This window comes from Boleophthalmus pectinirostris, unplaced genomic scaffold (genome assembly GCF_026225935.1).
Source record: "Boleophthalmus pectinirostris isolate CB_2022bp ecotype Guang Dong unplaced genomic scaffold, ASM2622593v1 HiC_scaffold_9, whole genome shotgun sequence".
In the NCBI taxonomy this organism is placed as follows: domain Eukaryota; kingdom Metazoa; phylum Chordata; class Actinopteri; order Gobiiformes; family Gobiidae; genus Boleophthalmus; species Boleophthalmus pectinirostris.
The window spans coordinates 33331632-33359344 of record NW_026571541.1 but is presented as its reverse complement, the minus strand read 5'-3'; the positions used below and the strand labels follow the sequence as shown (position 1 = coordinate 33359344).

The window sequence follows — 27713 nt, the reverse complement described above, 5'->3', positions numbered from 1 at the left end:
AATGTGTGTGTCATTACAGGTTTTCACTCTGCAGGACAGAACTTTGAATCAATCAGACGTAACGCCCATTCTGCTCTTCCTCCTCCAGAAGACAAGAGATACATCAGACTGAGTGGTCCAAGTCCACTGTCCATGTCTCCAATGTCAATGTCCAGAGTTTCTGAGGAGGAGGTCCAGAGTCTTAAATGATCTGAACAAGTGTGTGAGACAGAAATGAAAACATCTGCTCATAAGTTTTTCTGAATGTTTTTCAGTCTGTACTGACATTTGATTTATGGTGAAATGTGCCATTTATTTGGTGTCTCTTTTGATAGTAACTAATTACATGTACTATAAGAATGTACTATTGTACTGCAGATAAGCTGTGGTATTCCACATGATCATATTTGGCAAAGATAATTTGTTCATTTTTGATTGTTACTTGCTTCAGCAAAGAGGGAACACAATGAGATTTACTGACATACAGCTGTTTGTACTAACCTGTTAATGCAGAGAGTGTGTAATGGGTTTAATGTTTGACTATTCATATTATGATAAAGTATTTCCAGAAGTTCCTTGGACTGTTTAATAAACCAGCTTTTCTCAGGAGAAATGTATTTCTTTCTTTACAAACTGACTGTATACATGTAATCCCTGGTCAATATAAAATCCTCAATAATGATATTTAGTAATGCATATCTCATCACAGTTTTTTTAAACTTTAAGATAATTTTGTCTATTTAGGATGTATCCCTTAAATATAGCTGTTTCGTTTCGCAAAAGTTAAACATACATTTTTGTTTTTGGCCATAAGATTTGGATGCGAATTATTAAAATAATTTGGTCACACAATCCGACAGTTTGATGACCTGTGCGTATTCTTTTTACTGATCCGTGCGCGTAATCTGCGCGGAGCGTGTTAGCATTAGCATTAGCGCTAGCAGCGTCCCTCGGTTGCTAGGTGACGGAGGAGCGGCTCCGAGGGCTAGACTGTCCCATTTCTGCAACGGCCTGGTGGTCCGCGGAGGCCAGTTCAAGAGCTGCAGCCTTCGCAGCCTTCGGAGGCTGCAGCCCTCGAATTGGGACACAGCCAGAGTTTAACTGTGGTGTGCAACAGGCACTCATCAGTTCAGTGGAGACAAAAGCACCAAGATGACTCTTGACCAAGAAATCACAGCCCAGAGGAAAGGAAATAAAAAAGGAGACTTCAATAAAACCTCATATCTTTAGCGTAGCATAGTTTATTGCTCCGGCTTCTCATATTTTGCTCCAGAGAAACAGGCCGCTGAATCGCTCAGGTTAGACTCCTCTGTAGACATGAAAAAGATCTCTATTTGGCCTTAACCAAATCTCAAACTGTGTTTATTTGCTTGTCTTTGTCTCCCACAAAGACACTGGACAGATTTAATCTTCTGCTCAAACTAACCTCAGTCTAGGGTCTGTGTAGTACTTCCCAATCTGCTGCTCAACTTGAACTAGCACAAACTTTAAGCCCATTGGTCAATGTGGGTTTGGTGCTGATTTTCAGTTACGCTGTGATTGGCTGAGAGCAAACTCTCTGAACAGCTTAGGTTTGATTGGCTGGATTCAGAACTCCTGAAGAACATGTCTGTTAGCAACTCTGCTCCCAGCAGCACAACTCCTACTATCAACAGTAGACTCATTTAAGTACTTCTCCTGGAAAAAGGAGGTCTGCCCTAATCTACAATAAAGATAAGTTATCTTTTGCTTGGTTTAACCATTTTTAATGATAACACTTGTTTAATTAGTGAGCTAATCATGCTAGCACATGCTCAGATGCAGTTGTCTTCATTTTAGTATTTTTTTTTTTATCTAAATGGTATATATGTCCTGTCTTAGTATGCACATTGGTTTATTAAATGTGAAAACATTATATTCTGAAATGTCCCTTAATAACCTGGCTGTCCTATTTAATGACCACATTTGATACAGCTCGGCCATGCGTCTAATTGAACATGAGAGACTGATTACAGTTCAGTCCTATCAACATCTTAAACACAATAACTAGCTTCCTGTGTTTAAGTAAATAATGAATATTACTTGAAACAATTTGATTTGATCTGGGTTTACTGGATTGTCCTCCCATAATTAACATACAATATGAGAGACATTCACAGTTGCACGTTACATTCCTATACCTTTTTTCTATCTGCAGACACAGGTCACTGAAGTAGGGTGACCAAAAGTTACTCGGGACACTGAAATGTCCCAGTTTACACCACACTATCAAACTGTCCTGGTTACAGACATCACATAGCCAATGAGATGTGTGAAGAATCCTTCAGTCGTCCAGGTAGAATCCATGGCGAAGAAAAAAAATCAGTTTGTCAACTGGACAAAAGTTAGTTTGGTTGAAGACGTTTTGCAGCTCATCCAAGCTGCTTCTTCAGAACTGAGGAAGCTTCTTCAGAACTGAAGAAGCTTCTTCAGAACTGAAAAGCTGCTTCTTCAGTTCTGAAGCTGCTTCTTCAGAATTGAAGAAGCAGCTTGGATGAGCTGCAAAATGTCTTCAACCAAACTAACCTTTGTCCAGTTGACAAACTGATTTTTTTTCTCCTAGCCAATGAGATGTTAGACATTACAGTTTAATACAGCTTCTAGCATCAAGTGATGTTCGTGTTTACAGGTAACACCTTGCTGTGTTTGCAGATTCATGGGAGAACACAATATATTTTACGTACAACTGGACTCATTTGAGAGTTTACACATATTTATTTTATGCTCAACTACAGCCAAATATGCAAAGATTTCCCAAATATACACAAATTTCTATCCTATGCACACAAATATTTCTAAAAGCTTTCTTACTCCATAAACAACCCATGCATGCCTGAATTTTGGGCAAAATATTGTGTGAGTTTTTGAGCATGTTTCGGGGAGTCAAATTAGAGCTCAAAGAGGAGAAGAAAAAAGCTGTGTGTGTGTCAGACCTGTTCCCGGTGCATGTTGGACTCCGCCAGGGCTGCCGTTTGTCACCGGTTCTGTTCATTGTTTTTATGGACAGAATTTCTAGGCGCAGTCAGGGGGTCCGGTTTGGGGACCACAGGATCTCATCTCTGCTGTTTGCAGACGATGTTGTTCTGTTGGCTTCATCCAACCAGGACCTGCAATGTGCACTGGGGCGGTTTGCAGCCGAGTGTGAAGCGGCTGGGATGAAGATCAGCTCTTCTAAATCCGAGGCCATGGTTCTCGATCGGAAAAAGGTGGCTTGCCCTCTCCGGGTGGGTGGAGAGTCCTTGCCTCAAGTGGAGAAGTTCAAGTATTTGGGGTCTTGTTCACGAGTGAGGGAAGGACGGAACGTGAGATTGACAGGTGGATCGGTGCAGCGTCTGCAGTGATGTGGTCTCTATATCGGACCGTTGTGGTGAAGAGGGAACTGAGCCGAAAGGCGAAGTTCTCGATTTACCGGTCAGTCTTCGTTCCTACTCTCACCTACGGTCATGAGCTCTGGGTAGTGACCGAAAGGACGAGATCGCGGCTACAAGCGGTTGAAATTAGTTTTCTCTGCAGGGTGGCTGGGCGCTCCCTTAGAGACAGGGTGAGGAGCTCAATCACACGGGAGGAGCTCGGAGTAGAGCCATTGCTCCTCCACATCGAGAGTAGCCAGTTGAAGAGGTTCGGGCATCTGTTCCAGATGCCTCCTGGAGCACCTCCCTCGGGAGGAGTTCCGGGCATGTCCCACCGGGAGGAGGCCCCGGGGAAGACCCAGGACAAGCTGGAGGGACTATGTCTCTCGGCTGGCCTGGGAACGCCTCGGGGTTCCCCCGGAGGAGCTGGAGGACGTATCTGGGGTGAAGGAAGTCTGGGAGTCCCTACTGAGACTGCTGCCCTCGCGACCCGGCCCCGGATAAGGAAGAAAATGGGTGGATGGGTGGATAGCACTCTTAGGCAACTTGGATACAGCTTGATGTCAGGAATGTGTTTGGGAGACATGAGCAGTTCCCGCTCAACTTCACTTCAAGACAGCTAACAATGATGAGTGCATGCCCATGCAAGCAATAGGCCCTGTAAAAGGCTGTCAGTCTCTGGCCAGGGCAGGCCTAGGCCCTGTCTTATTTGTTGTAACAAAGAGTAAGCTTTTTTGTATTTCATAAACTTACAAGGCTTTGCACATGGATTATCATTATTATTCAAGATATACACAATTTTTCACAAGACTCCCACATGACGGTTCTCCAAAAATGTACAAAAACATGATACAAGTACAGCAACTTAACAAACCTGATGGAATGTGCAGTAGTTTCATTAGAGGGATGTATGTTGATTGTGTTGTGATAGTGCTCTGAATGTGAAGTGAATTAGCATGAGGAGCAAAGGAGGGGGAGACTCACTGAGTGTCAAAAACAAAAGTAAAACTAATAAAACATCTTAATAGGTTGTTTCAAAACAGTAAAAATAGTGATCTGTTATGTGTGTCTGTTATGTGTAGTAAAATACCCCCCTTTTAACTTACTGAGAAATGACAGAAAAAAAATCTACTTTATGCACTGGTGCAAAACAGTTTAGAGCCAAAGTGAAGAAATTCAAAATAAAATTTAAACAGTTACATTAAAGTTCCATTTTGTGTTCTTGTTTCTCTTGTATATCTTTTATTCTCATTGTTCTGTCCTCATCGTGGGACAAATACAGTTCCTCTTCATTGTCTTGTCTCTTTCACCGTTACATAGGACCCTTCTTCCAGCAGTCCAAACCCAGGGAACAGAGGCTCTGAGAAGGACGAGGAGAAGGTCCAGAGGTGGAACAGTTCTCCGTCAGAGGAGACCTCATAGAAGGACATAGCTCCAGCCTCAGAGTCCAGGAAAACACCCACTCTGCCAGAAAGCACTCCTCCTTTACCAGAGGACACATCCCCTTTACCAGAGGACATGTCCACTTTCTCTGAGTGACAGGAGACGGGGAGTCGTGTTAAGTCGCTGTTGTGATAGACAAAGTACCCTCCATCATCAAAGATTCCCAGACACCAGGACTGATACTTTTCTCCAAACACACACTCCCGCCCCCCTCCACTTCGGCTTATCCCTTTGTAACTCATTGCCACATAAACCCGCCCACTCCAGTCCACTTCCCAGTAACAGCGCCCCCTCAGGCCAGTGCAGCTTAGGACCTGAGGCCAATCTGTGAATCTGTCCTCATGATCTGGATACTCCTGCTTCTCCTTCACACGTGTCACAGTCCGATGGTCCTCAGACAGAAGCTGGTGTCTGTGAGCTGTGTTTGGGTCCAGAGAGAACTCACAGGAGTCTGAAACACATAATTCATTTGTTCTAATAGTTTCTACATTTTGTGGATCGGACCTATCATAAATATTATTTAACACAGTCTCCCACCACCAGACGTTTGTGAGGAAAAGTAAAGGAAAACTAGGCTAGATTTATTTTAATCTAGCCTAGATATAGTGTAAATGAAATGAATTTGGCCCTTGTTTACAGTATGGTTTCTAAGTAAAAGTTATGGTATTACCTCTACATGTCACATCTACTGCTCATAAGTTAAATGATAAACTTCACCAATTAAGGAAAACTGGGTGAGATTTGAACACATTTTAAAAATAATGAATCTAATGATCTGAGCTGATAAATATGGAGGCTGCTTAATGGCATGTGTGTGAAAAAAGCTTCTAAATCATGGCCTCGAATTACTATTTTGTGCCAACAATATGTAATTCATTCCCGTGATTTTGTCAATTCATTCCCACAAATTAAGAAATTAAAGGTTAAGTGCTATAAGCTGTCCACATTGGCTAAACAGAGTCAGTTGATGAGTCATATAGAGGCTTTCCAGACCAGGTGACTGGGTGCTACACAAGGTGTGCAACCCCATGCCCTGATGCATGAGATCGCAGCATAAAAGTTTTCATATTAAATATCTTTTTCTTAAAATGCTATTGTTTGTGATGAAGGACTGTGTAAAAATAGACTGAGTGCTTTACATTTACAGTCCCTGACAAAAGTCTTGTCGCTTATCCATTTTGTAGAAAGAAAAGCTTATAACCTGACTTTAAATTAATCGATTGGTTTTAGAAATGTCTCATATGAAAGCTAAAACCCTCCCAAATTATGCTCAATATACTAAAATAAATTTGCTTCACTGAAGAAAGATTGATCATTTAATGAACACAGAAAGGTCAGATTTTGGCAAGACAAAAGTTTTGTCGCCTACAGAAAATTGAACAAATAATTTACTTCAAATACAAAAATATGTTGCATAACGTCAGTGAATGAAGTAGTGGTGCTGTGAGATCCATATTTAATATCTTGTATGACTCCATGAGCTTGAAGGACTGTATCCATGCGGTTCGACAATGATTCATACAATTTGTTGATGAAGTCATCAGGAATAGCAAAGAAAGCGTCTTACATGCCTCCCAGAGTTCATCAAGATTCTTTGGTTTTGCCTTCATGCTTCCTCTTTCATTCTACCCCAGACCTGCTCAATGATGTTCATGTCTGATGACTGGGCTGGCCAGTCCTGGAGCACCTTGATCTTCTTCGCCTTGAGAAACTTTGATGTAGAGATAGAAGTATGTGATGGAGCACCATCCTGCTGCAAAATTTGACCCCTTTTATGGTTGGGAATGTAAGAGGAGCTAATACTTCTTGATATTTTAGGTTATTGATATTTGCCTTCCACCCTGCAAATGTCTCGCACACCCCCATACTGATGGAACCCCAAACCATGATTTTTCCGCCACCAAACTTAACTGTTTTCTGGGTGAATCTTGGATTCATGCGGGCTCCAGTAGGTCTCCTGCAATATTTGTGGCGGCTGTGATGTAATTCAACAGAGGATTCATCTGAGAAATCCACCTTCTGCCACTTTTCCAGTGTCCATCCTTTTAGCAGGCTGTGGGCCTTGGCAAATGCCACACGGTTTTTTAATTGCCTTTTGTTTAGTGCTGGTTTCTGTGCACTGATTCGACCATGGAGGCCATTTCGAGACAGAATTCTACAAACTGTTGTGGTTGACACAGGGACTTGAGGTGACCAGGCCTGGTGGAGTCTGCTGCAGTGGAAAAGGGGGCCTTGGATTTTCGAATCAACAGACGGTCCTCCCGAGCAGTTGTCTTGCGGGGTCTGCCGGACCTGGGCTTGTCAAAAACATCTCCAGTCATTTCAGATCTTTTTCTTATTCTTTGTACTTGACGCTGAGACACATTGAAGGTGTCACCACCTCAGCAGTGGAATCTGGTCTTCAGCCTCTTGATAATTAACGCTTTGGTCTCAGGGTGGATCTTAGGCATGTTGTCAGAGGTCAAGTTGCAGTTGATGTGAAGGTCTGGTGTGCTGGGGTTCTTTTTATACACACCCACTAATTGATTAATCAGTAACTGATCACAGGTGAGGCTGTAATCTAGGATTGGGTGCATCATATGACAAGGCGACAAGACTTTTGTCTTGCCAAAATCTGACCTTTCGGTGTTCATTAAATGATCAATCTTTTCTTTAGTGAAGCAAATTTATTTTAGTATATTGAGCATAATTTGGGAGGGTTTTAGCTTTCATATGAGACATTTCTAAAACCAATCGATTAATTTAAAGTCAGGTTATAAGCTTTTGTTTCTACAAAATGGATAAGCGACAAGACTTTTGTCAGGGACTGTATTGAAATGAGTTGCGTCAGGCTTCAGTGGGCCGCTCTGTGTCTGTTTAGCCAATGTGGATGGCTTACTGTATGACACAATAACATATCTCTTTATTTCTTAATTTGTGCAAACACATTGGCTAAATTGTGTGTATGAATTATATATTGTGGGCCCGAAATTGTAATTCAAGGCCACGATTTATCTGTAGTTATCTGTACTTGCACAATGTGTGAATTAAACAAAACAGACTCACATTTCCTCAGACCTGGGACCATCCAGCGCTCTCCAGCAGGATCCAACCTGAAATGCACAAATCCAGTTTAAACCAGACCAGAGACAAAACCATAGATCAGCCCAGAGCCCAGATCAGAGACAAAACCAGAGACCAGGACCAGAGAACAGAGACAGACAGGAGGGGGTGGTCTCACCTGACAGACTGCAGAGGGCAGCGTGGGTCATCCCGTAGAGCAGTCAGGAGCTCTGCTGAGGGTCCTGGATGGTTGAAGCTCAGGTCTAACTCCCTCAGATGGGAGGGGGCCAAGCTCAGAGCTGAGGCCAGAGCAGCCCCGCCCCTCTCTGAGACCAGACATCCAGACAGCCTAAAGACACAGCATTACACTCATGTGGACACAAGGGGGCAGAGTGCATCATAGGAGTGTCTCACCTGAGAGTCTCCAGTCTGCAAGGGGTGCTCTTCAGTCCAGAACACAGCAGCTCCACTCCTGTGTCCTGGAGGTCATTGTGACTGAGATCCAAGTGTGTGAGACTGGAGGAGCTGAGGACTGAGGCCAGAGGACCACAGCTGTGAGGGGACAGGCCACAGCCAATCAGACTGAGGAGAGAGAGGGACATAAGAGACTAGAACCTCCACATGAAAGCTTAAATACAGTCTGGACTCACAGGGCTTTGGTGGAGGCTCTGACCACTGGCAGCAGACCCTGGAGAGCTGTCTCTGAGTGCTGGTATTTTCTCAGGTCAAATTCCTCCAGGTCTGACTCCGAGGACAGTAAGAGGAAGGACAGGGCAGACCACAGAGCAGGAGACATGTGTCTATCAGAGAGGTATCTTCTCATGTTCTTCTGTATCTCCTGCACCAGACTGTCATCATTCAGTTCGATCAGACAGTGGAGCAGGTTCAGACTTCTCTCTGCAGACAGACCCTTCTCATTCAGCCTCTGTTTGATGTACTCGACTGTCTCCTGATTGGTCTGTTCACTTCCTGTGTGAGTCAGCAGACCCTGCAGCAGACTCTGATTGGTCGGCAGAGACAGCCCCAGGAGGAAGCGCAGGAACAGGTCCAGGTGTCCATTTGGACTCTGTAAGGCCTGGTCCACAGCAGAGCGGTAGAAGGCTGCCTTCAGTGTCTGGTCTCTCAGAGGAGTATGGTGGCTCCAACAGGTTCTCTCCAGAGCTGTAGAAGGTCTGATGGACGTGAAGAGCTGCCAAAAACTCCTGCACACTCAGATGAATGAAGCAGTAGACCTTGTCCTGGTACAGGCCTGGCTCCTCTCTAAAGACCTGTGTGAACACTCCGGAGTACACTGAGGCCGCTGCAGCGTCCAGCTCACACTCGCTCAGGTCACTCTCGTAGAAGATCAGGTTTCCTTTTAGTAGCTGCTCAAAGCCCAGTTTTCCCAGAGATTGCACCATCTCCCTGGTCTCTGGAGTCCAGTGAAGATCCGCCCCAGATCCCTGATGATACTTGATGTTCTGAACTTTGGCCTGCACCACCAGGAAGTGGACATACATCTGTGTGAGAGTTCGGGGCAGCTCTTGTTTCTCTGTTTGTTCCAGAAGCTTCTGTAGAACTGTTGAGAGGATCCAGCAGAAGATCGGGATGTGGCTCATGATGTGGAGGCTGCGGATGCTCTTGATGTGGGAGATGACAGCTGTGGCCTGGTCTCTGAACCTCTTCCTGAAGTATTGCTCCTTCTGTGGGTCGGCGAAACCTCGCACCTCTGTCACCATGGAGACGCATTCAGCAGGGATCTGATTGGCCGCGGCGGGGCGCGTGGTTATCCAGAGGAGAGCGGAGGGAAGCAGGCTCCCTCTTATGAGGTTCACCAGCAGCACGTGTACTAAGGCAGGCTCTGTGGGGTCGCTCAGGACCCCGGGTTTGGCTGAAGTCCAGAGGAAGTCTGCACTCGTCCAGACCGTCAAAGATGAAGAGCATCTGGAGCTGTTGGAAGCTGCAGAGATTTTTGGATTGACTGAAGAAGTGGTGCAGCAGTCCCATCAGGCTGAACTCTGTGTCTCTAAGCAAATTGAGCTCTCTGAAAGTGAACAGGAAAAGCAGCTGGAGTTCCTGGTGGGCCCGGCCTTCAGCCCAATCCAGACTGAACTTCTGAGTCAGTACTGTTTTCCCCACACCCGCCACGCCCTTTGTCAGCACCGTTCTGATTGGCTCTGGTGAATGTGGGCGGGGTTTAAAGAGCTCTTCACATGTGATGGTTGTCTCTGGAGCTGCTGGTCTTCTGGATGCGATCTCCATGTGTCTGACTTCATGCTCCTGGTTGACCTCTGAGGCCCCGCCCTCTATGATGTAGAGCTCTGTGTAGATCTGGTTCAGGGGGGTGGGGTCTCCTGCTTTAGCCACGCCCTCAAACACACGGCTGAACCTCTGATGCAGATCAGACTTCAGTTTATCTTTGAATCCAACTTTACTCCCTTTAAATAAGACAGAAGGGAAAAACGTGTAATATTTCATATGAGAGGGCATTTGATATACAGGCAGACAGGAGGATGGGAGGCTCTTATGTTTGGGCACCTTTTTCTCCTGTATATTTTTTTATTATCTATATTTATTGTTGTATTTTTTCACAGTTTTTGCCAACAGAAGTTGTTTTTATATTTTATATTTATGTATTTTTCTGTATATTTATCCTTATTTCTACTTAGTCCTTAGTGATTTAGAATTTTTGCCTGTTTTGTATATAGTTGAGTATTCTTTTTTTAGTGTTGCTTTGTTATGCACACTGGCCTCTGCCCCCTGGTACACAGCACTGTTCCTTGTGGACATGTCTATGCTGTAACTTTTCGTTAGCTTAGCCTCCTTTTGTTTGACCTGGTGAGTCCAGATGTCCTGTTTGTTTGCCCTTATTGTGTAAGGATAGGATTTTTCCTTAATTACTCTGTTTTTTGGGGAATAGTTTTTGTTATTTTTCTATGAATAAAAATCACTCATCAAAGGAGAATCAGAAAGTTTAAAAAAGTAATTGTATTGGAACTTTTAACGTTGTTTTGGTGTTTTGAGTCATAACATGATACACGAGGATACAGAAGTGTGGGAGTGCATCTGACACATAGGAAGGGCATCTGGAGGTTCTTACTGCTCATCAAGCGCCGGGCCAGTTGCTCTTGGTCCATCCTCTTCAGGAAGTCCAGAGTGATGGTCAGAACCTCCTTGCTTTCCTCCTCCTCACTCTCAGAGCATTCTGTGTAATCTGAGGCCAGGAGCCTGTGGAGCCGTTGCAGCTGCTGTTGGACAAACCTCAGGACCTGCTCCTCCAGAACCTAGAACCACAGACTGTATGAAGAAGTAATCCCGAAGGAGCGTCACCCCTTTGATTGATAGTGTTGCTAAGAGCCCACATCCCTGTTTTGGCAGGAGTTAGCTATGTCCATTTATATACAGTCTATGGCTGGAACCAAAGAGGAACAAGAGAGTAAGAGTGCACCCACATGCAGATTAACTTCCATGAGAACATGTGTGTGATCTGATCTGGCCTTTTGAATAATCACAATAACACTTTCAGAGCACAGACCTGGAAGATACAGTCCAGCTCCAGCGGAGGCTCCTGACCAGTGGGAATGCTTGGCTTCTCATCTCTGCTGACCAATAACAAAAGAGTTCTGTTTAGTCCTGCTTTCAAATCCGAATCCACTTTATTTCTACAGCACATTTTACAAACAAAACTGTTTCCAAAGTGCTGCACAGAGATCATAAAACTAAGACAACAAAAGGTAAACTGCTAAAACTGTGATCATACCAGTCCAAAAACAATAAAAACAGTAAAAATCAAATGAAAACAAAACCAAAAACTCATCAAATAGCAATAAATAGTAAAACAAAGAAAAATACATACAAGACACAGAACCACATAGCTCACACGGTGTTAAAAGCAAAGAATAAAAGTGGGAACTTGAAGCTAAACTTCATTTGGAACCATTAAACTGACCTGACTTGTGCAGATGATCCAGTTTGTCCTTTTTTAAAGGTAAAGCCCCACTCTTTGGAGGTGTTACTACTTAGAGAAACTCCGCTGGGGCCAAGACCTGCTTTAGGCCTGACACAGTCCTGGTTTAGCCCTGGTTCAGCTGGCCCTGGTGTTTTCTCCATTTTCCTGAAATGAAAATTAGGCAGTTGTACTGTTGGTCAATATGCATTGTCCTTCTTATAAATAAATAAATACATAAATCACAGCTGTGATTTAGGTGTGACAGAGCAGGTCTGTGTCATGATAGAACTTTCAGTGCAAGTAGATTAATGACAGTTGTATAGAGTGACAAAAATAATGTTTTTCTTTCTCTAAAATTAAACTCAACAGAGCATAAATATGTGTTCTATAAATTACATATTTTTTTGAGAATAAAGTGCTTCATTTCTTTGTATTTTAACAAAGAACACAAAAATGTCCTGTCATGTGAAACTTCTTAAAATGAGTCACTTGTGTCAGAGACAGTGTGGTATAAAGGGAAACATGTGCATGATTTAATAATATTAGACCTTTATCGCTTCTTTAAATCTAACAATGATATAAACAGTTTAATGCTATGAAAATGAGCACCTCTGACATGTATGCACCAGGAAGAGCTCTGGGTTAAGGTGTTAAGCTACAGAACAAATTTAATATTGACAATTTTCTCATTTTGTACAATCCAACTTTTCTGAAACTTTGACCATGCACCGTTTAAATGAAATTCTAACACTTAAATCTTAGTTTTAATGTGACCGATATTATCGGCTGATATGGGCAACTTTAGGCATATCGGCTATCGGCCGATATGCTTGCTGATAGGGGCCGATATTTCACGTGGGCATGTTATACCTCGTTATAAATCTTAGACTCTCTACATTCTGTTCATTTAATCCAATTTACAGACAGATAAATGTCCTAATATGTGGCTCCACATCAGTATTTATCTACGGAGTCATTTGTCTGTGTGTGTCCGTACTGTCCCTGAACACACCACAGAGTCGCGTCACTCACGTGTGTTTGTTTACACCTGCAGACACAGATCCAAACACTGAGATTATATTCTTTTTATGGACAATCGGTTTGAGTCTGGATTAAAAGGACATTTATTAGTGCAGATTTGTGATGTGAGGAGGAGCCTGTGTGAGCGGTGAGTGTTGGAAATATGTCGACTCTGAAGCTAGTTTTTGTCATTTGTTATGGGTTAGCTGCTGTAGCTCCCGCACATAAACAGACTGTTTTCTATTGGTCTGTTCTAAAGTGACTATATTGGCCGTACATTTGCTACTGGACCTGCACTGATATGTAAATGAGCTGTGAATAGACGTGTGAATTATGACATTTGCGCATATAATTAATTACCGCGGCGCGCACGTATTTACGGCTAAAGGCTAATAGCGCTACTTTCTTTACTAGTTATGGGTCCGTCGCGAACGAAATGACTCTTAGAACCGGCTCTTTGAAGGGAACGACGGGAGCCTGATCCTTATTGGGAGCCGTGTTTTCTCTTTCTCTCACTTTTTTTTCTCTTCACGCCGCGTGCAGATTCGTGGTTTGACAGCGGCAGCGGCTAAAAACGAAACTTTGAGAAATTTGCGTGTACGTAGGATTAAAAAAAATAAAATAAAAAAACGAGCATATTTGACTGTAGTTTTAGCATAAAATAAATAAGTCCCGGTTTAGTCCTTTTTCAGTCCTGGTTTAGACCTGGTTCAGTCCTGATTCAGTCCTGCTTGCAACAAAACAATCTGAAGAGCCACTTGGGAGCCAAAAGAACCAGCAGCTTTTAGTGAGCCGAGCCAAAAGAGCCGGTTCTCTAAAAAGAACTGGAATACCCATCACTAGTGTCTAGAATGTGATGCAAAAATGCCATTAAGCCAACCTACTGTCTGTAAATATGATGTAAAGAGGCAGAATAACAATAAATGTTGCCTAAATAAACCCAATTTAAAATCCACCAGAGCCAAACCTAAGTTTTTTAAACAATTAAACATTTACAGTGAATTTTTACATCACTAAATATATCGGTGATTATATCGGCTATCGGCAGCGGCAACTCACATTATATCGGTTTCATATCGGCCACAGCAAAATCCATATCGGTCGGGCTCTAATATATATATATATATATATATATATATCATATATTATATATATATATATATATAGTATATATATACATTATATTTTTAATAGCTTAATGACTTTTGATTTAGTAGTGTTTGTAATGAGGATTGTATAATATGAGAAAACTGGAGTGCTGGCTAGCAATCACTACAGGGTGTCGGGTCAGGACAGCAATTATAGACGTTCAGGTGAGTTAAAATGAGGGAGTCCACATCCAGGTAATGTCGAACGTTTCTTTAATGTCTGCGTGCTTAAAGACGTGTGTGTGGTTCTCTACAAGAGAAAGAACAAACAAATACAAACAATATATCAATAATAAATCAAAATGGTGGTTAATCATGATTATTTACACAATACTGCAAACTACAAAGTGGCCGATAGGGGGCCAATATGGTCGGTGCAGTTTAGATATAAATAGATCCAAATCAAATTACTCAGGTTTAATACAAAGGAAACTGCATATATATATATATATATATATATATATATATATATATATATATATATATATATATATATAACAGATGGTTACTGGGGATTTGTGAAGTAAAAGAAAAAACGGTATTCTAACGTACACACTTAACAATGCGCAATTACACAGACACGAGGCTAGCTAGCAATACAAAAACGAAAGTCACGCACAAAGATTTCTAAACTGCACAAAACACAGTCAAACTACAGCTACAAACTTTGAACATAATACCACTATACCACTCACACACAAGAATACTCACATCTAAAGGACGCACACTATCATTCAGACATTAAAGTGTCTGAGACACAGCCGATGCACTGAGCGTCACGGCTATACTGATCAAAGTTCGTGTCGTGCAAGAGCCCCTCTTGTGGTGAGAAAGAGTATAACAACGAACAACAACAAATAATATAACAAGACTAAGGCTACGTTCAGACTGCAGGGCTTAATGCTCAATTCCGATTTTTTTGTGAAATCCGATGTTTTTGCGAGGTCGTTCACATTTCCAATTAAATGCGACTTGTTTGTGACTTCAGTGTGAACGGTAAACGGCCCGAAAGTGTCCCGCATGTGCACTGGAGACACGATGACGTCAACCCCATGCGTCAACCGCAGCGAGCGTGCTCTGTGTTACGGAAGTTGTCCAAATATGGTCGCGAGCATTGAGCACCTGGCGATTTTACAGTTCCGGTTTCCGCCTGCTTCAGCGCAGAATAGTGACGTTTGTCGCTTGTTAATGACGTGTAGGTCGGATGGATGCGCTTTGGCCGTTCAGACTGAAGTCGCATGTGAAAAGATCGGATATGTATCGGATTCAGGACCACAGATCCAAGTGGCCTGGGTCGCATTTGAAAAATTCGGATCTGTGCCGTTCAGACTGTCATTAAAAGATCGGACACAGGTCACATAGAGGCCAAAAAATCGGATTTGGGTCACTTCAGGCTGCAGTCTGAACGCAGCCTAAATGTCTTTTATACAGTGTTACCTACACTTTTAACCCTCGTGCACCCCTTTAAAATAGTCACACCTGTGCTGCTTCATGATAAAAATGTACATAAGTTTTTATGCAGTATGGATTTTTGTCAAACTTTTTTATATCATTGTCTTCATTTACTTCTGCCCTAATCATACGCACCAAATATTATATAATATTTCAACATTTTTACCCCTTAAATGCCAGTTTTTTTATGCAAAAATGAAAAATTTAAATGAACTAAAAAAGTTAAAAAACAAATGTTTTGTTTTGTTGTTGTTGTTTTTTTTTTTTAATATATATATCTTTCAAGTAATTTTAATTTGTTTGTGTTGGGATTATTAGTGGCTGGGGATGTCATAAAATAGTGCTAACACTGACTTTGAAATTTTTTTAGTTTTTGCAAAAACTCCAATAGTTACACCTATGGTCCTTTGTGACACATTTTTAACTAATTTGAACACACTAACAAGAGAAAAAGAAGTGTCAAGTGATATTAAATCACAATTACTCTGCTTAAAAAAATAAAATAAAATAATAATCACATTTATCTATAGAGACATAAACAATGACAGATACATACACCTGAAAATGTACACTCGCATACACAGCACACAGAGACACACAAACTCACACACACTCCCAAACAATCACATTCAGTGCACTATGGCACTCCTCTAGAACACACCCATATCATTTTTATATCAAATATCTACGTCTCTGACCTTCAGTGTGAACAAATATGTACAAATGTCTTTCTACTGATATAACCTTGTAATGAAAGATGAAAAATCTAAAAAAAAATAAATCTAAAAGACACTAAAAAACTTTGAAGGGTTTTAAACACCAAAGAATGAAAAATAAATCAAAAAGTAAAAATACACTGTCAAAATTATGCCAGTAAAAAAATTGGGACAAAAATTTACCCAAGGACCACGGGTGTGAGTATTTTGATTAAACTGATCAATTGAATGTGATCTTGAAAAACAACACATAAATTAAAAATACATCATAAAACACAAATGGCATAAGTTACAATCCATGCAGTAATTTTAAATCTGCACGCTATTAAGGCTTCTTTTTCCGCTTGGCTTTTGGTATTATAGAGAAATATTGTTGATTATGAAAAGTTTGACAGAAACGCAGTAGCCTACGTGCCCTAATGAATACCACCACCAGAGATAAAACACCATGTTTTATCTCTTTTCATGTTCACACGTGAAAAGACACGTTTTAAAAATGAGAGTTTTGACCATAGACCATACTTTTTTATACAGTCTCTGGTTTTGACTGAAACCTTAGGCATCAAAGACACAAACACGCACAGACTTACCTGAGCTCAAGGACATGGGCACATTCACAGTCTTTCTTGACACGGAGCCGCTCCCGTCACTGCACCCACGGGAGCTCCGGGTCCGGCCAAAGTAAAAGTAACTGTGCCATGGTCTATGAAGTGTAAGCAGGTCACAGATCAGCTCTGGAGCCGAGCGCGAAGAGCGCTCACTCTGCTGACAAGTTCAGACGGATCTCTGCTACAAAGATATAACCTTATTATTATATTTATTACACTTCTGTGGTTTAAGTGAGAGCTCCCCAATCACATATCCCTGTCTGTCTTCTATTTTCACGCAGTTTCTGTTCAGAACTAAGGCCCAGCCGCAGGCCAAGAAAGAGTCTGTGAGTTTGGACACGTTTGTCAGGGCAATGAAAACATCCAAAAACAACAAAACTAATCTTTGTATATTATCGAAGTTAAGCTGTCTATATTTTTGTAGGACATGGCTCGGCTATGTTGGTGTTGTCATGGTTTGTGTTCTAGGAAGTTTTCCCAGCCTGAGACAAACCTGTTCTACAAGAATAAAAACTGTACATGATCATTGCATTGATAACGGATTTGAGGTGCTTCTAGTGTTAGTGACAGGGCCGTTGCTAGCCATTTTGATGCCCTAAGCACAAATGGTTTGTGGTACCCCACCACACCACCCACCCAATTATGCCTTCTGCGCCCTATGCTCAGGTCAGACTTTTACACCCAGAAACGAGCAGGCAAAGGGATAGAGCACCGAGCGACTGCCGGGCAGTCTCTCATTCCCATGAGTCTCTGCATGTGAATGTCAGCACAGACTCTGTGCTGACATTCACATGCCCAACCAAATCAAAAAACGCACAAAACAGAACTAAACTAAACACACAAACACAGAACACAAAATGGCAGACTGGTCACCAAGGCAAACAGCCACGAACAGGTGCTGGTAATCTCCTTAAATAGGGGGCGGTGGCTGCAGGTGAGGTGGGCGTAGACTTGACCCCACCAATCACAAACGAGGGCTCCCACAGCAGGAATCCAGGTGTGTTAACAGAATAATTTAGAAGACACAGAACAAATGACAATCTAAGGCCTGGGGCTGTAACATCATACTAATCATTTATACAGTGTGTTGTATTGGAAGTGTCACGCTTGGGCGCAAGCCACACTTTATTTTGTAACCTGTTGCCTTTGCATGCAAGCTACCAGATAACAATCTGATCTGAATGAGCATGTAAGTCTCAGGCTAATGGTAGGCACCTGTGCTTTGGCTGATGTTTGACCGGACAGCTTGTTTGGAGATGGCAGGGGAATGTGAAGGGTATATAGTTGAGTCTTCCAGATCTTGGCAAGAATCATGTTCAAGGACCGATATGACACAATTTTCTGATCTATGTTATAATGTTTCCTCATCACAAACACACTTGGAGTTGTGTTTTGTTTTATTCAAATATGTTTAACACACAAACCCTGCATATTTAGACTGAGTTCTTATCTTAAACTGAAAAACCCTCAGGATGTACAGGAAGTGCTCCTCTGTCTTTTTAAACTCCATAAACTTTCACTACAATAATTCAGCTCTGAAATTTCCATTCTCTACTGAAATAAAAATAAAAAGTAGCTATTAACTTGAAAACTATAGCCTCATGACAACGTTGAACAGATCATTTTGAGCTTTGGAGATGTAAACAGACTAATACTCAAACGTGTGAAAAAAAACAAACTAACTCCATGTATGTTTTTGATGAGGTAACATTATAACATTAAAGCTTGCTAGATTTACGTTTGTGTAATACAGGACCTTTAAATTACTATACTAATCAATACTAAAATACTAATCAATACTAAAATTAGTATCGGAACCTTGTAACTACAGTAAGTATCAATACTAAAAAAGTCCCATTGACAGGGCAGAAATGAAGCTTTTCTGAATAATCTTTAAAATGATTTTGAGCTTTATCAGAACAAATATAAGAGCACATAGACTTGTACACGCCCATGGACCACTATGGAACCTACCTGGACCACTGAGAGATTACACAGAATTAAGACCACATGGGAATAGAAAAGAAAATACTAAGATTTAAAGATGCATTGTGTAACTTTTCTGGTGGAGGGTCTGTCACCTGAATGACCACAGTATGACATGAAACAGCACTACCAAGTAAGGGAGATTTTATAGCTCAAAAATACCAATAAAAACAGGCATTCTGACTGAGCAGTCCCTCCACAGATCTGACCTGTAACTTGGTCTGGTTTGGTCTCCAAGAAGATAGAGAGGTTTAATACCATACCACTGTGAAACATTCCAGACAAAGCAACAACATTTCACCATTTCCACCAGAAAAGTTGCACAAGGCACCTTCAATGTTGAAAATTACATTTAAAATTAATTACAAATTACATTACTTTGGTTCTATGCATCGAATCTATTCCTTAGTATCAAAATCAAGTTTGATATTTTTGCGTTGTGATAGGAAAAACACCAAACTATATATATATATATATATATATATATATATATATATATATATATATATATATATATATATATATATATATATATATATATATTTTTTTTTTTTTCAAATTACAGCTGAGTCACTGTAAAAGTTCAAAGATTTACGCAGAAATGACGTATGGGATATGGCGTGTTGTATATTTTATACCAGCAGATGGCAGCAGAGCATCACTAACTCACTTCCCCCAGTTTAAAGGCACATATTCTGCTATTTTTTTCTTATTTGTTAGTGTTGTTTCCTCATCAGAATTATAATGCTTTTGTCTGTCTCTTCATCACACATACAATTTTTTTTCCAAAGATTTTGTAAGAGATTTTTCAGCTTACAATTTTTTTTTTTTACACATTTTTCTTACTTCCATGAGTAATTTGAAAATTTATCTTGTTAAAAGTTTGATTCACCTCCTTCAAAATCAGTTTTCAGACTATTTTAAAACTTTTACGACAGCGTTTGCTCACGTGTGCCTTGTGTCTCCATGGTAACTCCTAAACATTCCACTAATAGAGATACATGTAGAGCACCCCCAGCAGAAAAAATGCCCACACACAGAACTGCTCCACCACACAGATCGATCTTTGACACGCATGTATTTATTTTAAAAGTTTATTGTTATCAATTTTTAAGCATTTGCAGAATAAACATACAAATATACATAAATACAGACAGTAGTGAAATATTTTTTGGATTAAAATGTGCAAAACAACCAAACAAAAATATAAATTCAGCTGGTATTTTTGCATATTTGTGTTCCCTAAAAAAAACTTTATTGATTAATTTAATGATTTATTTATGCAATAGTAATGAATGTATGTATTTTTTGTTTAAAGAAGGATTATTATTAAGGGATTATGTTAAAGGTCCATTGTGTAACTTTACTGGTGGAGGGTCCGTCACCTGCTTGTTTCTATGGAGATGTCATTGCTGTGCCTGAATGTTCCACAGTATGACATTAAAAGAGCTCTAACTTACATTTATTAAATTACAGGTGGTTTTATAGCTTTTTTTTAATAGCAAAAATAAGAAAACAAAAAAAACCCAACAATTTTCTTCATTATTTGTCTCCAAAACCAAAATGAAAAAACAGATAATGATTTGTTTTTTCAGTTTTCAATTTTGTGTTTAAATGAATAATGGAAAAAAACGGATAATGGCCGGACTTTAATGCCGCATACAGACTGAACCAGGACTTAACAAGGTCTAAACTGGTCTCCGTTCCAGTCTGGTCCCGTCCCGACACTCCTGGTTCAGTCCTGGGTTAGTCCTGGTTTAGTCCTGGTTCAGTCCTGGTTCAGTCCTGGGTCAGTCCTGGGTTAGTCCTGGTTTAGTCCTGGTTTAGTCCTGGTTCAGTCCTGATTTAGTCCTGGTTGAGTCCTGGGTTAGTTCTGGATCAGTCCTGGTTTAGTCCTGGGTTAGTCCTGGTTAGTCCTGGTTCAGTCCTGGTTCAGTCCTGGGTTAGTCCTGGGTTAGTCCTGGTTCAGTCCTGGTTCAGTCCCGTTAGTCCTGGGTTAGTCCTGGGTTAGTCCTGGTTCAGTCCTGGTTCAGTCCCGAGTTAGTCCTGGGTTAGTCCTGGTTCAGTCCTGGTTCAGTCCCGAGTTAGTCCTGGGTTAGTCCTGGTTTATGACTGAGACGAGAACCAGACCAGGACTGAGCCCAGGACTTAGACCGGGACCAGAGCAGGACTGAGACTGGTTAGACCTAGTTTGGACCTGGTTTAGACCTGTTTTAGTCCTAGTTTAGACCTGGTTCAGTTCGGCATCGTAGTTTAAGTCACGAAAACGAGAAACGTTGGTTATCCGTTTTTTCCATTATTAATTTAAACACAAAATCAAAAACTGAAAAAACAAATCATCATCTGTTTTTTTCATTTTGGTTTTGGAAACAAATAATGAAGAAAATAATATTTTTTTTTATTTTTTTGTTTTTAGTTTTGAAAAACGAATGAACGAATGATACTCGAATTTATTCTGGTTGTGAGCGGGGTCGCCTCTCCACAGATCTGGCCTGTAACTTGGTCTGGTTTGATCTCCGTGAAGATGGAAAAGTTTAATATCATACTGTGAAACATTCAAACATTCCAGACAAAGCAAAAACATATCCATAGAGAAAAGAATCTGATGGACCCTCTACCAGAAAAGTTACACAATGCACCTTTAAATCATTTTTAACATGCTCCGACACGACAATTCTACATAAATATACAAAAACATGATACAAAACTGTACACTACAACTTCACAAACCTGATGCGATGTGCAATAGTTTCATTAGTGGGACAGGGTTGTGGTGTGATAGCGTTCTGAAGGGAGAGTGAGTTAGCGCGGAGAGCAAAGGGAGGGAGGCATTTTCAAAACAATAAAAGGTAACATGGTGATCAAAATATTTCATTAGTCAGCGATTAATACCCCATAATACAAGTAAAATATCCCCTCTTTAAAACTTTTTTCTCGCTCCTGACTGTGATGGGGGCCGGTGTAGGGTTGGGGCCATATAACAGAACTGTACGACCTTCATGACACAGATGTCCCGCTCACAGTCAAAATGTAAGTATTTTTGAGCTTTAAAACCACCTGTAATTGAATAAATTTAAGATAAAACTGTTTAAGTCTCAGTTTTAATCGTAACACCTCAGAGCTCATGCTACATACAGCTCCTTTATTTATATTGCCTCAGAATTATTAATGTCAGTGTGAAAGGGCAGAGTATTGATACTTCGCAGTGACGTCACGCTGGGAATGTTCTACGTGTATGTCTATAGTGGAATGTTCAGCAGTTATCGCGGAGACACAAAGCAAAGACTCATGAAAAAGTTTTAAAATACCATATTTTCCGCACTATAGGGCGCACTTAAAAGCCTATAATTTCATCAAAATACGACTGTGCGCCTTATAACCCAGAGTGCCTTATATATGAATTTATTGGGGTGTCTTAGTACGACTTTAGTAAACTACAAAGCCGCACCCACTTGCAGCATTACGGCTCTCGTAGTCAGGAGCATCGCGGAGTAAAACATACTGTGATTCCTTTTAATATCAAAATGCACCTGTCAAGAGACACGCTCACAACGCCCACTTTAAACTCAAGGCTGTTATAAAGTGAAAGTGTGAGCTGCGTGGGAGCAGTGGACGAGAGAAGGAGAACACACATTCACCAAGACAGAGAGACAGCGCCGAGCGACTTACGCCACGATCTGCAAACGGGTCGTGGACGCCTGGGCTAAGGATCAGTACCAACTGTGGTCCGAGCTTTCACCAAGACCAGAATCATCACTGAACGGCCAGGGAACAGTAACCACACTGACTCGGATAATGATGAGAGGAAGGCGGGTGTGCTGGACGCCATAATCACCCAACTGTTTGAACAATTATGAGTTATTGTGAATACACTAACAATTTAGCCTCTCAGACAGTATTATTTTTGACGCGTTACAATTGAACAAAGTTGAGAGTTATTGTGAGCACGTTAAATAAAGTTTGACTGGCTTATCTAACTGTTAATTTAATGCTCCTCATATAGTTTATATGTGAAAAAAGTTTGAAAATAGACCATTCAATGACAGTGCGCCTTATAATCCAGAGCGCCCTATAGTGCGGAAAATACGGTATTTCTTCACTATTTGTCTACAAAAACCAAAATAACGAATTGTTTTTTTCAGTTTTCGATTTTGTGTTGAAACGAGTAATAGAAAAAATTGATCAAAACTGGAGATGCCGGACAAAGCATCCGGACTGAACCAGGACTAATCCCAGGACTTTGACAAAATTGAAAAAACAAATCGTTATCTGTTTTTTCATTTTGGTCTAATTCAGAGCGTCATATAGTGCGGAAAATACGGTAGTCTGAAAACTTAAGAAAAAAATTACCTATTGTAGTTCCAACTAAATCAGCTCTTTTTGGTCAGATTAAAGTCTAATTTGAGTAATAGAACGTTATTTATTAATCTATTTATTGCTCATGCTATTATTTTGTTGGCATCAATTGAAAGAACAACAACAACAACAAATCTGAAAATGAACATAAACACATATTTCTACAATTATTTGCCTCGTCTTTGCTGCATGAACAAAAGGAACAGGAAGAATAAAATCTTATAAACCCTGCTCCTTTTACAGATCAAAAAATTGAACATTTCTTTAGACAGAGCAGTGCCCCCAGTTAACTTCACACCCCCAGGGAAAGTTGAAGACGTCAGCTGCAAAGTATCAAGAAACTAGACTCAGAACACAGACGCTTTCCACTGCTGTTCACTGTATAAAAAGTAAATAGTACAAAATATAAAAACAAATCCAGTCTGAAATACACATCTGCATGTTACTGATAAAACTTGTGCTACTTTCAGAGGCGGAAGAAGTACTCAGTTTTGTTAAAAGTACAGATACCGGAGCAAAGAAAATATAAAAATCAAAGTTAAAGTATCACATGAAAAAAGTACTTGTGTAAAAGAGTGAAAAGTGGAAGTATTTCACGCAGATTTTGAGGTCTAATAAAGCTTCAAATATAGTGATTTTGATTCTTATTTGTGCTGGATTTTAAAACATTTGATCATTACTGTAATTTTTTTCCTAGCTGTTTTTATTTGTTTATTTTTTATTGTTATACTTTTGTTTGCTCAGATTATGAATGTGTTAGAAATAAAACAACCTAAATACTTTTACCTTTCAGTCCAGTTCAGACTGACTGAAAGAAAAATCTGTATTTCACACAGATTTTGAGGTCAAATAAAGCTTCAAATGTTGTGATTTTGATTCAGTATTGTTCAAATGTTGTGATTTTGATTCAATGTTGTTCAAATGTTGTGATTTTGATTCTTATTTGTGCTGGATTTTTAAAACAATTTATCATTACTGTGAATTTTTTCCTAGCTGTTTTTATTTGTTTATGTTTTGTTGTTATACTTTTGTTTGCTCAGATTATGAATGTGTTAGAAATAAAACAACCTTAATACTTTTACTTTTCAGTCCAGTTCAGAAATGTAGTGGAGTATAAAGTACACACACCTGCTCCCAAATGTAGTGACGTAAAAGTACTTTAAAATGTACTTAAGTAAAATACAGATAGCTCAGATTTAGTTTAAAGGTGCATTGTGTAACTTTTTTGGTGGAGGGTCCATCAAATGTTTTTTTTTTTTCCATGGATATGTTATTGTATTTGTCTGGAATATTTCGCAGTATGGCATTAAACCTTTCAATCTCCATGGAGACCAAACCAGACCAAGGTATTAGGTATTTTTGAGTTGCTGTGATTGAAGAAATGTAAGGTAGAGCTATTAATGTCCACAGAAACAAGCAGGTGATGGACCCCCCCAAACAAAAATGTTACACAATGCGTCTTTAATTACAGTACATTACAATTGCTCTGGTAAAAATGTTTGCTTGAAAAACTGTATAACAGCTACTCCCCATGAGAGGCTGGACGTGGCCGGGCCTCTCCTCTGCCCTGGCCTCCTTCTGTGCTCTCCTCCTCCCTCCTCTATACTCTCCTCCTTTGCCTCCTCTGAGCTCTCCTCCTCCTCCCCTCTCCTCCCTGGCCTCCTCTCTCCTCTGTGCTCTCTTCCCTTGCCTCCTCCGCTCTCCTCCCCTCTCCTCCCTGGCCTCCTCTGTGCTCTCCTCTCCCTGTCCTCCTTCATTCTCCTACGTGGCCTTCTCGAAACTATCCTCCCTTGCCTCCTCTGTGCTCTCCTTCCTGGCCTCCTTCCCCTCTCCTCCCTTGCCTCCTCTGTGCTCTCCGCCTTGGCCTCCTCTCTCCTCTGTGCTCTCCTCCCTTGTTTCCTCCCCTCCGCTCCCTGATATCGTCTGTGCTCTCCTCCCTGGCCTCCTCTCCTTCCCTCTCTAGCCTCCTTTGTGCTCTCAACCCTGGCCTCCTCCGTGCTCTCCTCCCTGAACTCGTTCCTGCTCCTCCGTGGCCTCCTCTGTGCTCCTGCCTGGCCTCCTCTCTCCTTTGTCCTCTCCTCCCTCACCTCCTCTGTTCTCTCTTCCTTGGACTCCTCTACGCTCCCCTCCCCGGTTTTCTCTCCTTCCTTCCTTCCCTCCCTTGCCTCCTTTGTGCTCTCAACCCTGGCCTCCTCTGTGCTCTCCTCCCCTCTCCTCCCCTTCCCTCTCCTCCCTGGTCTCCTCCCTTCTCCTCCCTGATCTTCTCCCCTCTCCTCCCTGGCCTCCTCCGTGCTCTCCTCTCTAGTTTCCTCTCCTTCCCTCCCTGACCTCTTCCCCTCTTCTTCCTGGACTCCTCCTCGCTCCTCCTTGGCCTCCACTGCGCTCTCCTCCTCCCTTCTCCGGCTCTCCTCCCTTCCCCTCCCTGGCCTACCTTTTGCTCTCCTCCCCTCTCCTCCTCTGTGCTCTCCTCCCCTCTCCTCCCTGGCCTCCTCTGCGCTCTCCTTCCCGGCCTCACCCGCTCTCCTCCTCCCTCCTCTATACTCTCCTCCTCGGCCTCCCCTGAGCTTCCCTCTCTTCCCTGTCCTCCTCCCCTCCTCTCCTCCGTGACCTCCTCCGGGCTCTCCTCCCTGGCCTGTGTGGAGCGCTGGGTCTCAGTAGCGGCTCTGGTGCTCAAAGTGCCAGCGGTTGAAGTCTATGTTGAACGCTACGATGCTTCCAGACGCCATCCCAGTGATCAGAGTCCTACAAGAGAAACACGAGTAAGATCATAAAACACGTGAGTATTTTTGATCTACGGTACAATGTTGTTTCCTTAAAATACAACCGTTGATATGCGTTTATTCGTGTTTCGTTTCATTCACACGTTTTAAGTCTATTATTCTATCTATCTATTGTGCAAAATTGACTCTTGTGAGCTTTAAGCCATATTAGAATGCTGTTAAATCCTCAAAAACAGACCACATGATTGAGTAATCCTTCATTATTAGTCAGTCTTACCTTACCTAACCGTAACTTTGCAAAATAGTCCCTCTTTAAGGAGCTAAAATAAAATAAGATCGGTGAGTTTTTCATTCTTTGTTCTCCTGATCTCAAAGCCACGTGTTTCGCTTCACAGTGAGCGGAGGACAGAAACTACAGTGTGTTCAGTGTCTTGCCTAAAGACACAACAGCAGTATGCAGGGGTCAGAGGTGAGAGGAAGAACGCGGTCAGCCTTCGCCTCCACAAATGTACTTCACTAAATCAATACATTAAGAAGTGCAGTTACTCTCACCTCTGCTCACTCCAACTGTAAATTTTAACTCAACTCAATAGAATCCTTGTTCTACTTTCTCTCTTTCTACCCCTCGTCTAAACTCTCTTTCTATCTGTTATTTATTTGCCTGGAATGTTCCACACTACGGCATTTAACATATGTCTATTGTGTTTTTTTTAATTTACTGATGTTTATAAATGTTTAAATAAATGTTTGTAAATATACCTCAAAAACTAAATCTTACTAAATGTTTTTTCACCTCTTCACAGATCTGAGTTTATTTCAAAAACTGTTACAATTATTCATCCCCAAAGACTTTAAACCACAGGTGTCAAACATAAGGCCCGGGGGCCAGATCCGGCCCCCCAAGACCTTTAATGTGGCCCTTGGGTGATTTTCTACTAAAATATTTTAATTATATTTTCTATTAAAATGTTGGTAATTTTCTGTGGTGTTTATCACAGCAGCGTCTCCAGCGTCTCTGTACGTGGCCCCTCCCACCAGAGCAGCACAAATGAAGACTTGTCTCTTTCCAAACGCTCTTAAAGGACGATCGTTTTGACTGTTGACCGTGACACCCTCATCAGAAAAATGTCCAACATGAGAAAAGTGGAGCCAAGTGCAGGATTTTCCAATAAAAATTGACTTATTCCTATTTACATACAAGTTCATGTTCAAACATTGTGTTGAAATTGAATTTTTCTTAAAGTTTCAGATTGTTCATAATATTATAATATTATAATAAGAAAGAGTTCATCAATTAAAAAAGATGTCTGTAATAGATTTGCGTTTCTCTGCACAAATATTTGAATTTATTGTTATTTTTGGGGTTTATATGCCATGAGTTTTCTGATCCAGCCCCTTTGGGATCAAAGTAGGTTGGATACGGCCCCCGGAACAAAATTAGTTTGACACCCCTGCTTTAAACCATAAGCCGATCTCAAACAAATGAGAAGATTCAACATTAGAGATAGATATAGAGATCAGATAGACTTATATAGGCCTTTGCTCTCCACTTGAAATTTGTCATAATCAAATTTTAAGGTTAGAGTTAAAGGGAAAAATACAGAAGACTGGACCTGGTGTTCCAAAATGTTCCCGAAATAGCCGAGTTGTTAAGTGGACAAAAGCATCAGGACTGAACCCTCAGTCTACTCGTTATATCTCTACGTCAACTATATTATGCAAATTCTAAAACTAATAACAATGAGGGAAAAACATGATCTGACCCGCTCTGTTTTCAGCAGTGAACTCTGAGCGCTTGCACATCCGTTGCTCTGGGCAGGTCCATACATCCTCCTCTCCATGTGATGTATGAATCTGACTGTAGGCCAGAGGTCGTTTAGCCTGAGGCGTGACCCCCCGTGACCCCCGACCCCTCAGGTCACATGATGAGGTCACTGTCACAGGGTT

The 27713-nt window shown here is 41.2% G+C and overlaps 1 protein-coding gene and 1 pseudogene across 1 annotated transcript in view; both read right to left on the bottom strand.

The window, feature by feature from the left end:
- Positions 1 to 2847: 2847 nt before the first annotated feature.
- On the bottom strand, positions 2848 to 16766 carry LOC110161088 (NACHT, LRR and PYD domains-containing protein 3-like; annotated as a pseudogene).
- An 8912-nt stretch (positions 16767 to 25678) lies between these two features.
- The window catches only part of LOC110174043 (neurobeachin-like), a 783761-nt gene continuing 781726 nt past the window's right edge, over positions 25679 to 27713 (bottom strand). The window contains exon 62 of the mRNA XM_055166710.1: positions 25679 to 25788. Coding sequence (XP_055022685.1) covers positions 25698 to 25788 — 91 coding nt within the window. The 3' untranslated portion in view covers positions 25679 to 25697. The remainder of the gene's footprint in view (positions 25789 to 27713) is intronic.